Below are 13502 nucleotides of genomic sequence, written 5' to 3'. Positions count from 1 at the left end.
AATTTGGGGTTTTTTTGGGTTTTTTTACCCAATTTTGGGTTGTTTTGGGGGTTTTTCGGGGTGCTGAACCCCAATTTTGGGGTGCTGAATCTGAATTTTGGGTTCTGATCCCCAAATTTTGGCTCACCAGGTGTGACTGAGGGCAGCAGCAGCACCACAGCCAAGGGGAATTTGGGGTTTTTTGGGTATTTTGGTGTTTTTTAGGGGTTTTTTACCCAAATTTGGGGGGTTTTGGGGTTTTTTGGGGTGCTGAACCCGAATTTTGGGGTCCTGAACCCCAAATTTGCCCAAATTTGTCTCACCAGGTGTGACTGAGGGCAGCAGCAGCACCACAGCCAAGGGGAATTTGGGGTTTTTGGGGTTTTTTGGTGGTTTTTACCCAAATCTGGGGTGGTTTTTTGGGTTTTTTGGGGTGCTGAACCCGAATTTTGGGTCCTGAACCCCAAATTTTGTCTCACCAGGTGTGACAGAGGGCAGCAGCAGCACCACAGCCGCTGGGAAGCAAAGGATGCTGAGCAGGTTGAGAGCGTGGAGAGCTGAGCCTGAGGACTCTGAGATGGAGCCCTGGAGGGACAGAAATTACCCAAAATTACCCAAAATTACCCAAAATTACCCAAAAATTGTTCAAAATATCCCAAAATAGCTGAGAGAGCTCTGAAAGTGCCCAAAAATAGCAAAAAAATAGCCAAAAATGACAAAAAAATGGTGAAAAATGACCCAAAACAGCCAAAAATAACCCAAAACTGAGCCTGAGGACTCTGAGATGGAGCCCTGAAGGGACAAAAAAATAGCCAAAAATTACCCAAAAATTGCCCAAAATTACCTGAAATATCTCAAAATATCTGAGACAGCTCTAGAATTGCCCAAAATTAGGCAAAAAATAGTGAAAAAAGAGTGAAAAATGACCCAAAATAGCCCAAAACTGAGCTGGAGGATTCTGAAATGGAGCCCTAAAAGGGACAAAAAATACCCAAAATTACCCAAAAATTGCCCAAAATTACCCAAAATGGACCCAAAGTAACCTAAAACAACCAAAAATAACCAAAAATAGCCAAGAGAGATCTGAAACTGCCAAGAAATACCCAAAAATTCCCCCAAAACCCCAAATTTTCCCCCAAATTCCCCCAAAATTCCCAAATCTTCCCCAAATCTCTCCCAAAATTCCCAAAAATCTTCCAAATCTGCCAAAAAATTCCAAAATCCCCCCCAAAATTCCCAAAAATCCCCCCAGAGACCCCCAAAATCCCCCAAAATTCTCCCCAAAGTTGCCCAAAATCCCCCAAAAATTCCCAAATTCTCCCAAATCCTCAAAATCCCAACAAATTCCCCAAATCCTCCCCAAAAAAATCCCAAAAATCCCCCAAAATCCCCCAAAAATCCCCAAAATCCCCCAAAATCTCAAAAATTAAAAAAATCCCCAAAATATCCCCCAAAAAATCTCCCAAAATCCCTCAAAAATCCCAAGAAATCCCCAAAAAAATCCCAAAAAATCCCAAGCAATTCCCCAAATCCTCCCCAAAATCCCCAAAAATCCCCAAAAAACCACCAAAAATCCACCAAAAAATCCCCAAAAATCCCCAAAATCTCCCCAAAAATCCCCCAAAATTCCCCCAAATTCCCCAAAAATTCTCCAAAATCTCCCAAAAATCCCCCAAATCTCCCCCAAAATCCCCCAAAATCCCCAAAAATCCCCAAATCCTCCCCAAAATCCCCCAAAATCTCAAAAATTCTCCAAAATCCCCCCAAAATAAAAAAAAACCCCAAGAAATTCCCCAAATTCTCCCCAAATCTCCCCCAAAATACCCCAAAATTTCCCCAAAAATCCCAAAAAATCCCCCAAAATCTCCTAAAAAATCCCAAAAATCCCCAAAATCCCAAATTCTCTCACCTCAGCCAGTCGTCTCTCCAGCCCCAAAGCCACAACAGCAAAGGCGTTGGACACTGCGGGGAAAGTTTGGGGTTTTTTGGGGTTTTTTGGGGTTTTGGGGGGTTTGGGAATTTTAAGGATTTGGGGCTTAGGTTTGAGATTTTTTAGGGTTTTCTTGGGGTTTTAGGGGTTTGGGGATTTTGGAATCAGGTTTGGGGAGATTTGGGGTTTAGGTTTTGGGGGATTTTTAGGGTTTTGGGATTTTTAGGGGTTTGGGATCAGGTTTGGGGTTCTTTTGGGGATGGGAGGATTTGGGTTTTTGGGGTTTTGAGGTTTTGGGGTTTATTTGGGGATTTTGAGGTTGGAGTTTGGGGTTTTAGGGGATTTTGGGGTTTTGGGATTTTGGGGGTTTTAGGGTTTTGAGGAGTTTGGGATTTAAGGGGTTTTTGGAGTATTTGGGATCAGATGGGGTTTTTGGGAGATTTGGGGTTTTAGGGTTCTTTGGGGAGTTTTAGGGGATTTTGGGGGTTTTGGGGTTGGGTTTGGGATTTTAGGGCATGGGGGTTTTGGGGAGATTTGGGGTTTTTGGGGTTTGGGGTTTTTTTGGGATTTTGGGGTTGGGTTTGAGGACTTTTGGGGGTTTTTAGGGTTTTTTTGGGGTCAATTCGGGGATTTTGGGGTTTTTAAGGTGGGATTTGGGGGGTTTTGAGGGTTTTTGGGGGTTTTTAGGGTCGGGTTTTGGGGTTTCATTGGGGTTTTTGGGGTCAGGTTTGGCATTTCTGGGGTTTTTTGGGGTCAGGTTTGGGAGTTTTGGGTCATTTTTGGGGTTTTTTGGCTCACCAATCACCAAGCAGGGAGCAGGCTCAGATTTGGGGTCATTTCGGGGTCATTTTTGGGGTTTTTTTGGGGGTTTTGGGGTGTTTGGGGTGATTTTTGGGGTTTTCAGGGTCGCTGAATTCATTTTTGGGGTCAGATTTGGGATTTTGGGGGTTTTTTGGCTCACCAATGACCAAGCAGGGAGCAGGGTATGATTTGGGGTGATTTTGGGGTCATTTTGGGGTTTTTTGGGTTCATTTTTGGGGGTTTTGGGGTGTTTGGGGTAATTTTTGGGGTTTTCAGGGTGGCTGAGTTCATTTTTGGGGTCAGATTTGGGATTTTGGGTTAATTTTTGGGGTAAATTTTGGGGTTTTTTCCTCACCAATCACCAGGCAGGGAGCAGGCTCAGGTTTGGGGTGATTTTTGGGGTAAATTTTGGGTTTTTTCCTCACCAATCACCAGGCAGGGAGCAGGCCAGCTGTAAGGATCTTTGAGGAACAGAGAAACAACCTGGATGGGATCAACCAGAATGCCATACCTGGGGAGGGGGAGAGAGCCCAAATCAGCCCCAAATCAACCCAAAATAATCCCAAAATCATCCCAAAAATAACCCCAAAATAATCCCAAAAATAACCCCAAAACACCCTGAAAATAATCCCAAAAATAACCCAAAAATGAACCCAAAATAGTCCCAAAATCAACCCAAAAATAACACAAAACTGCCAAAAAAAACCCCAAAATGAACCCAAAAATGAACCCAAAATAATCCCAAAAGTGCCCCAAAAAAAGCCCAAAATGAACCCAAAATGCCCTGAAAATAATTCCAAAAATAACCCCAAAATCAACCCAAAAAAAACCCAAAATAAACCCAAAAGTAACCCCAAAACACTCTGAAAATAATCCCCAAACTGCCCTGAAAAAACCCCAAAATCAGCCCAAAATAACCCAAAAAAATCCCAAAAATAACCCAAACTCATCCCAAAAATAACACCAAAATACCCTGAAAATGAACCCCAAAACTGCCCCTAAAAAACCCAACATCAACCCAAAACTGCCCCAAAAATGAACCCAAAATAAACCCAAAAGTAACCCCAAAACACTCTGAAAATAATCCCAAAACAGCCCCAAAAAAAACCCCAAATCAGCCCAAAATAACCCAAAAATCAACCCAAAATAATCCCAAAAATAACCCAAAATCATCCCAAAAATAACACTAAAATACCCTGAAAATAATCCCAAAACTGCCCCAAAAAACCCCCAAAATCAACCCAAAATAACCCAGAAATGAACCCAAAATCATCCCAAAAAAACCCAAAATGAACCCAAAATAAACCCAAAATCAACCCAAAAAATGAACCCAAAATAAACCCAAAAGTAACACCAAAACACCCTGAAAATAATCCCAAAAATGAACCCCAAAACTGCCCCAAAAAAAGCCCCAAAATGAACCCAAAATAACCCAAAACTGCCCCAAAAATGAACCCAAAATAATCCCAAAACTGCCCCAAACAAACCCCAAAATCAACCCAAAAAACCCCAAAAATCAACCCAAAAATAACCCCAAAAATAACCCCAAAAATAACCCCAACCAGCCCCAAAATGAACCCAAAATATACCTAAAATAACCCCAAACAGCCCAAAAATAAACCCAAAAGGCTCCAAAAATAACCAGAAAAGCTCCAAAAATAACAAAAAAAGCTCCAAAAATAACCCAAAACAGCCCTGAAAACAAACCCAAAATAATCACAAAATAAACCCCAAAATGTCCCAAAAATAACCCCAAAATAAACCCCAAAATAACCCCGAAATATCCTAAAAATAACCCAAAAAAGCACCAAAAAATAACCCCAAACAGCCCAAAAATAAACCCAAAATAACCCAAACAGCCCAAAAATAACCCTAAAATATCCCAAAATAACCCCAAAAATAACCCCCAAAATATCCTAAAAATAACCCAAAATATCCCAAAAATAACTCCAAACAGCCCTGAGAATAACCCCAAAATAACCCCAAAATAACCCCAAAATAACCCCAAAATAACTCCAAAGTAACTCCAAAATAACCCCAAAATAATCCCAAAATAACCCCAAAAGGCCCCAAAAATAACCCAAAAAAGCACCAAAAATAACCCCAAACAGCCCCAAAAATAAACCCAAAGTAACCCAAAAATAACCCTAAAATAATCCCAAAAATAACCCCAAACAGCCCCAAAAATAACCCCAAAATAACCCTAATATACCCCAAAAGAACCCCAAAATATCCTAAAAATAACCCCAAAAGAACCCCAAAATAAACCCTAAAATAAACCCCAAAATAACTCCAAAATAAACCCAAAAAAACCCAAATAAACCCCAAAATAACCCCAAAAATTAACCCTTAAACAACCCCAACCCCAGGTGACAACGGTGACAACGGTGACAATGGTGACAGTGCCACCCCAAACCCACAATGCCACCCCAAACCCCCAGGTGACAATGGTGACAATGGTGACAATGGTGACAATGGTGACAACGGTGACAACGGTGACAGTGCCACCCCAACCCCACAGTGCCACCCCAAAACCCCCAGGTGACAATGGTGACAATGGTGACAGTGCCACCCCAAACCCCCCAGGTGACAACGGTGACAATGGTGACAGTGCCACCCCAACCCCACAGTGCCACCACAAACCCCCCAGGTGACAACGGTGACAACAGTGACAGTGCCACCCCCTGTCCCTCACTTGATGAGATTCTCCAGGAAGAGTCGAGCGTTGCTGAGCACCTGAGGGGACAGAGGGGACATCAGGGGACATTGAGGTGACATCAGGTGACAGGAGGTGACATTGAGGGGACATCAGGGGACATCAGGGGACATCAGGGGACAGCAGGGGACATTGAGGGGACATTGAGGTGACAATAGGTGACATGAGGACATTGAGGGGACATCAGGGACATCAGGGACAGGAGGGGACAGGAGGTGACAGGAGGTGACAGGAGGGGACAGGAGGGGACAGGAGGGGACATTGAGGGGACAGGGATGTCACCAACCCCCCAGTGTCACCCCAGTGCCACCCCGGGTTGGTGACACCCTGGGGCTGTTGTGTCACCGGGGTGTGCCAGGGGTGGTGGCACTGGGGACACAGGTGACACTGGGGGACACTGGGGGGACTGGGGACACTGGGAACATTGGGGACATTGGGGACATTTGGGGATGTTGGGGACATTTGGGGACACTGAGGTGACACTGGGGGATGTTGGGGACATTGTGGACATCATTGGGGATATTGGGGACATTGGGGACTTGGGGGACATTGGGGACATTTGGGGACACTGGGATGAGGTCACCAGGGTCACCTCAGTGCCACCATGGCTGCTCTGCACTCCTCTTGGGGACAATAACGAGGACCTCAGTGTCACCCTGATGTCACCAGGAGGGCTCTGCACCCCTTGGGGACAGGGATGAGAATCCCAGTGTCACCCTGGTGCCACCTCAGTGTCACCCTGATGTCACCAGGAGGGCTCTGCACCCCTTGGGGACAGGGATGGTGACCTCAATGTCACCTCAGTGTCACCTCAGTGTCACCCTGGGCTCTGCACAGGGGAACTATCGCGACAGGGGCTATTGCAGTGAGGGACTGTCGTGACAGTGAGGGTCTGTCGTGACAGGGAGAGTCTGTCATGACAGGAGGACTATCACGATATGGGAGGGGGTCAGTCTGTCACGACAGGGAGTGACTATCGCGACAGGGGACTATCGTGACAGGGATGGAACTATCACAACAGGAGACTATCGTGACTGGGAGTGGCTATCATGACAGGGGAGGGTCTATTGTGACGGGGAGGGCTCTATTGTGACGGGGAGGGGCTATCGTGACAGGGTGGAACTATCGCGACAGCAGGGTCTCTATCACGATGGGGTGATAGAGTGTCTCTAGAGTGTCTCTATCGCGACATGGGGTTTCTCTCTATCGTGGCAAGGGGTCTCTATCGCGACAGGGGGTGTCTCTGTACTGAGACATGGGGTCTCTATCGCGACAGGGGGTGTCTCTGTATTGAGACACGGGGTCTCTATCGCGACACGGGGTGTCTCTCTATCACAACAGGGGTCTCTATCATGATAGGAAGGTACTATCGCAACATGGGGGTCTCTCTGTATTGCGACAGCAGGGTCTGTATCACGACATGGGGTCTCTATCACGACATGGGGTCTCTCTATCGTGATAGCAGGGTCTCTCTATCGCGACAGGATCTCTCTCTATCGCGACAGGCTCTCTGTATCGCGACATGGGGGTCTCTCTCTATCGCGACACAGGGTCTCTCTATCGCGACACAGGGTCTCTATCATGACAGGCTCTCTCTATCGCGACACAGGGTCTCTCTCTATCACGACATGGGTTCTCTATCACAACAGGATCTCTCTCTATCGCGACAGGCTCTCTCTCTCTATCATGACAGGATCTCTCTATTGCAACAGGCTCTCTCTCTATCGCGACAGGGTCTCTCTATCGCGACAGGCTCTCTCTATCACGACACAGGGTCTCTCTCTCTCTCTCTGTATCGCGACTCACCAGCATGACGACGCACCAGTTGAGCACCCCGCGGTAGTTGCTGTAGCCACTGGCTGAGCTGAGCAGAGACTCCTGAACCTTGTGACACCTGCGGGGACATGGGGACATGGGGACACCAGGGGGACACCTGGGGACACCATGGGGACAGCTGGGGACATCACCAGGGGACACAGTGGGGACACCAGGGGGACAGGCTGGGGACAGGCTGGGGATAATGCAGGGACACTTGGGGACAGTTGGGAAGACCTGGGGACACAGAGGGGACACGATGGGGACACTTGGGGACAACACAGGGACACCACTGGAACACTTGGGGACAGCTGGGGACACCAGGGGACAGGCTGCAGACACTTGGGGACACCATGGGGACAGGCTGGGGACACCTGGGGACACCATGGTGACATGGTGGGGACAGCACCCTGATCCCCCCCCCCCCCAGGGCTGGGGTGACACACAGAGAGGTCCCCAAAGCTCAGGGACACCCCTGGGGCAACACAGGGGTGACCCAGGAGTTGACAGAGGTGACACTGGGGTGACACAGAGGTGGCACAGAAAGGTCCCCAAAGCTCGGGGACACCCCTGGGGTGACACAGGAGTGACACAGGAGTTGACAGAGGTGACACTGGGGTGACACAGGCAGGGACCCTGGGGTGACAGGAGGGGACACAGGGGTGACACAGGAGCAGACAGAGGGGTGACAGGAGGGGACAGAGGTGACAGGAGGGGACAGAGGTGCCCCAGAGGTGCCCCAGGGGTGCCCCAGGCGGTGACAGTTGGGTGGCAGTTGGGTGGCAGTGCCAGCTCCGGGTGCAGAGTCCCCCGATGATAAGCCGTGGGGTGATGAGGTAATTAGCGTTAATTAGGGGTAATTAGGGTGATTAGGGTGATTAGCGGGTCAGGGACATGGCCCGGGCTGGGTGGGGTGGGGTGGCTGCAGGGGACTTCGGGGTGGCCTTGGTGGCTTCTGGGGTGACCCTAGGGGGGTTGGGGTGGATTTGGGGTGACCTTAGGGGACTTTGAGGTGGCCCTGGTGGCTTTTGGGGTGACCTTAGGGGGATTTGGGGAGACCTTAGGGGGTTGGGGTGAATTTGGGGTGACTTTAGGGGATTTAGGACCTTGGTGGCTTTTGGGGGACTTTAGGGATTTTGGGGTGGCTTCAGGGGACTTCGGGGTGGCCTTGGTGGCTTTTGGGGTGACCCTAGGGGGGTTTGGGGTGACCTTAGGGGGTTTGGGGTGACTTTAGGGGGTTCGGGGTGGATTTGGGGTGACCTTAGAGGGTTTGGGGTGACCTTAGGGGGTTTGGGGTGACCAAGGAGGGTTTGGGGTCACCTTAGGGGACTTTGAGGTGGCCCTGGTGGCTCTTGGGGTGACCCTGGGGTATTTTGGGGTGGCCTTGGTGGCTTTTGGGGTGACTTTAGGGGGTTTGGGGTGACTTTAGGGTGACCTTAGGTGGATTTGGGGTGACCTGGTGGCTTTTGGGGTGACCCAAGAGGGGTTTGGGGTGACCTTAGGGGATTTTAGGGTGACCTTAGGGGATTTTAGGGTGGCATTGGTGCTTTTGGGGTGACTCAAGGGGGGTTTGGGGTGGATTTGGGGTGACTTTAGGGGGTTTGGGGTGACCTTGGGGTATTCTGGGGTGGCCTTGGTAGCTTTTAGGGTGACCCTGGGGGATTTTGGGGTGATGTTGGTGGCTTTTGGGATGACCTTAGGGGGTTTGGGGTGACCTTAGGGGGGTTTTGGGGTGACCTTAGGAGGGTTTAGGGTGACCTTAGGGGGATTTTAGGGTGACCTTAGGGGTTTTGGGGTGACCTTAGGAAGTTTGGAGTGACCCAGAGGGGTTTGGGGTGGCCTTGGTGGCTTTTGGGATGACCCAAGGGGGGTTTGGGGTGACCCTGGGGGTTTGGGGTGACCTTGGTGACATTTTGGAGTGACCTGGTGGCTTTTGGGGTGACCCTGGGGAGATTTGGGGTGACCTTAGGGGGTTTGGGGTGACCTGGGGGCTTTTGGGGTGACCTGGGGGGATTTGGGGTGACCTGGGGGGATTTTAGGGCTCCTGGATTGGGGGATCCCTTGGTGACCCCAGCTTTGGGCAGGGCGTGAGGGGACACCCCTGCTGGGGACAGGGGACACCCCGAAAATGGGGACAGGGGACAGTGGGACCCCAGGGGGACAGAGGGACCCCAGGGGGATCCCAAACAAGGACACGGGGACACCCCAAAACCGAGGAGAGAGAACCCCAAACTGGGACAGGGGACACCCCAAAAACGGGGACAGGGGACAATGAGACCCTGCTGGGGACCCCAAACTGGGACAGGAGAACCCCAAAAACTGGGGACAGGGGACAGTGGGACCCCAGGGGGACCCCAAACAGGGACAGTGGGACCCCAAAACAGGGACAGGGGACAATGAGACCCTGCTGGGGACCCCAAACTGGGACAGAGGGACCCCAAAAACTGGGGACAGGGGACAGTGGGACCCCAGGGGGACCCCAAACAGAGACAGTGGGACCCAAAACAGGGACAGGGGACAGTGGGATCCTGCTGAGGACCCCAAACAGGGACAGAAGGACCCCAAAACCAGGGGACAAGGGGACAGTGGGACCCCTTAACAGGGACAGGGGACAGTGGGATCGTGCTGGGACCCCTCCGAGTGACAAGGTGACCCCAAAACCAGGACAGGGGACAGTGAGACCCTACTGGGGACTCCAAACAGGGACAGGGGACAGTGGGACTCTCCTGGGGACCCCTCCAAGTGACAAGGGGACCCCTTAACAGGGACAGGGGACAGTGGGACCCCAGGGGGACCCCAAACAGAGACAGTGGGACCCCTTAACAGGGACAGGGGACAGTGGGACCCCAGGGGGACCCTCTGAGTGACAAGGGGACCCCAAACAGGGACAGCCACTGCTCGGGGGGGGTGGCCTCAACCCTGCGCCCCCCAAAGTGTCACCCAAAGCCTGGGGACAAGGAGGGACACGGGGGGACATGGGGGGGACAAGGAAGGGACACGGAGGTGGCGCGGGGGGGGGCAGGGCCACCCCTCGGCTGTCCCCGCGGTGTCGCAACTGGGAGTGGCGGGGCAGGGTTGGGACATTGGGACATCGTCCCGGGCCACGGGGACAGGGGGCACCGGGGGGAGGGACACGGGGACAGGGGGCACCGGGACCCTGGGGACACCGAACGGGGCGGGACAGGGGGACAGGGACCCTCGGGCAAAGGGGGACACGGGGACAGGGCCCGGGGGGTTCAGAGTGTCCCAGGCTCAGCCCTGAGGGTCCCCGAGTGTCCCTCTGCCATGCTGACAGGGGTCCCTGAGGGTCCCCAGTGTCCCCAAACGGGGGAGGAGGGTCCCAAGTGTCCCCTGCCACCCTGGGGCTCGGTGTCCCCGAGGGTCCCTGAGGCTCCCGAGTGTCCCCTGCCACCCTGAGGGTCCCTAAGGCTCCCGAATGTCCCCAACCCGGAAAGGGAGCTCCTGAGTGTCCTTCTCCCAGTCTGAGGGGAATCCCTGCGGGTCCCCAGTGTCCCTGTCCCGCCATGAGGCCCCCCGAGGGTCCCTGAGGGTCCCAAGTGTCCCTCTCCCGCCATGAGGCTCCCTGAGGGTCCCTAGTGTCCCCGAGGGTTGAGGTCCCTGAGGGTCCCCAGTGTCCCCAAGGGTCCCCAGTGTCCCTCTCCCGCCATGAGGGTCCCTGAGGGTCCCGAGTGTCCCTGAGGCTCCCTGAGGCTCCCTGAGGGTCCCGAGTGTCCCCGAGGGTCCCCAGTGTCCCTGTCCCGCCATGAGGCTCCCTGAGGCTCCCTGAGGGTCCCCAGTGTCCCCGAGGGTTCCCAGTGTCCCTGTCCCGCCATGAGGGTCCCTGAGGCTCCCCAGTGTCCCCGAGTGTCCCTGTCCCGCCATGAGGCTCGGTGTCCCTGAGCCTCCCCGAGTGTCCCCCGCCCCGCTGCGGCTCCCAGGCCCACCCAGGGGTGTCCCGAGTGTCCCGAGTGTCCCCAAGGCCGGTCCCCAGCCCCGCTCTCCCCGCCCGGCCCGTTACCTGAAGTCTCCCGCGGGGTCATCCCCGCTGTCCCCAAGCCCGGCCGCCGCTCTCTGGCCGGCTGCCCTCCTCCTCCTGGCCGCGCCGTTCCCCGCGGCGTGGCCGGCGGCCCTGTGTCCGGTGTCGCCCCTGTCGCTGTCGCCGCCCGGGACAGGGCCAGGGCCAGGGCCAGGAGCCGGGGCCAGGCCCGCGCCCCCCGCGCCCCCCGCGCTGCCCCCGCGCTCGCCCATCTGCGCCCGGCCCGGCCGCGCCCGCCCTTTGTAACCCGGCAACGCCCCGCCCACCCCAACCCACCAATGGCAGAGCGGAGAGGGGATGATGGACGGGGGGAGAGACCAATGGAAAGGGAGTGCGGGGAAAGGGGAGCCAATGGGGAGAGGGGGCGGGATAGGGAGGGACCAATGGGAGGGAGGGATGGGAGAGGGGCGGGGCGGAGCGGGAATGGGGGAAATTGGGGGATTTTGGGAGGATTTGGGGGAATTTGGGGAAATTTGAGGGAAATTGGAGGAAATTGGGTAGGATTTGGGAAGAATTTGGGAGGATTTTAGAAAATTGGGGGAATTAGAGGGGAATTGGGGGAATTTGGGAGGAATTGGGAGATTTGGGGATTAGGACAATTTGGGGAATTTTGGGGGAATTGGGGTGTTTTGGGGAATTTAGTGTTTGGGGAATTTTGGAACACCAGAGGTTTGGGGGATTTCAGGGGAAATGTGGGAAATGAGGAGGATTTGGGGGAACTTGGGGAAATTTGGAGATCTAAATTAAGGGGATTTGGAGAATTGGGGAAAATTGAGGGATTTGGGAGGATTTAGGGGAAATTGAGGAATTGAGGGGAATTTGGGGAATTGAGGGGTTTGGGGAATAGGGAAGATTTGGGGGAATTTTGGGAGGATTTGGAGGGAATTGGGGGAAATTGGGGGAATTTGGGAAATTTGGGGAAATTTGGGGAAATTTGGGGAAATTTGGGAAATTTGGGGAATTTGGGGAGATTTGGGAATTTGGGGTTTGGGAAATGGGGGAATTTTGGGGGAAATTGGGAAAAAATGTGGGAAATTTAGGGGAATTTGGGGGAATTTGGGGATTTTGAGAGATTGGGAAATTGGGGGAATTTGGGGGGAAATTGGGGGAAATTAGAGGGATTTGGGGGATTTTGGGGGAAATTGGTAGAATTGGGGGAATTTTGGGTGATTTTGGGGTGATTTGGGGTGATTTGGGGTAATATTGGGGTGATTTGGGGTGATTTTGGGGTGATTTTGGGTGATTTGGGGTGATTCGGGGTGATTTTGGGTGATTTTGGGGTGATTTGGGGTGAATTTGGGCGATTTTGGGGTTCTGGGTCAGTTTGGGTAAATTTTGGGTGATTTTGGGTGATTTTGGGGTGATTTTGGGTGATTTTGGGTGATTTTGGGTGATTTTGGGTGATTTTGGGTGATTTGGGGTGATTTTGGGTGATTTTGGGTGATTTTGGGTGATTTGGGGTGATTTTGGGGTGATTTGGGGTGATTTTGGGTGATTTTGGGGTGATTTTGGGTGATTTTGGGGTGATTTTGGGGTGATTTTGGGTGATTTTGGGGGGATTTTGGGTGATTTTGGGGTGATTTTGGGGTGATTTTGGGTGATTTGGGGTATTTTGGGGTGATTTGGGGTGATTTTGGGGTGATTTTGGGTGATTTGGGGTGATTTGGGGTGATTTTGGGTGATTTTGGGGTGATTTGGGGTGATTTGGGGTAATTTTGGGTGATTTTGGGGTGATTTGGGGTGATTTTGGGGTGATTTTGGGGTCCCAGGCTGTCCCCACCCCCAGCTCAGTCCCCACTCTGCCAGCAATGTGACTTTATTGGGGAATCCAGCGCAGCTCATTTGCATATCATTTACATACAATTTGCATACAATTTGCATATCACCTCCACCCCTCAGGGACTGTGGGGTCCTGCCCCTCCCCCAGCCCCGAGGCTCCGCCCACAAAGTTGGGGACACTGCAGGTGACATGGGGGGACATTCAGTGACCTCTGAGTGACCTCTGAGTGACCTCTGAGTGACCTCTGAGTGACACCTGAGTGACACCAGTAAGGGACACCAGTGACACCAGTGACATTAGTGACATTAGTGACACTGGTGATCCCAATGACCCCAATGACCCCAGGTGACCCCAATGACACCAGTGTGACACCAGTGACACCAGTGACCCCTGAGTGACCCCAATGTGACCCCCAGGTGACCCCTGAGTGACCCCAGTGACACCA

The 13502-nt window shown here is 52.5% G+C and overlaps 1 protein-coding gene across 1 annotated transcript; it reads right to left on the bottom strand.

The window, feature by feature from the left end:
- Window positions 1–375: 375 nt before the first annotated feature.
- Window positions 376–11489, bottom strand: LOC146421840 (diacylglycerol O-acyltransferase 1-like). The gene is made up of 6 exons (XM_085047007.1): window positions 11260–11489; window positions 7233–7320; window positions 5406–5446; window positions 3136–3221; window positions 1889–1941; window positions 376–564 (listed from the first exon to the last, which is right to left on the bottom strand). Exons 1-6 carry the CDS (start codon window positions 11487–11489, stop codon window positions 376–378), a joined length of 687 nt encoding a protein of 228 aa, XP_084903133.1.
- Window positions 11490–13502: the final 2013 nt, after the last annotated feature.

Source organism: Lichenostomus cassidix, unplaced genomic scaffold (genome assembly GCF_008360975.1).
Source record: "Lichenostomus cassidix isolate B80296 unplaced genomic scaffold, HeHo_3.0 HiC_scaffold_772, whole genome shotgun sequence".
Taxonomy (NCBI): domain Eukaryota; kingdom Metazoa; phylum Chordata; class Aves; order Passeriformes; family Meliphagidae; genus Lichenostomus; species Lichenostomus cassidix.
This window is presented reverse-complemented; position numbering and strand designations above follow the sequence as displayed.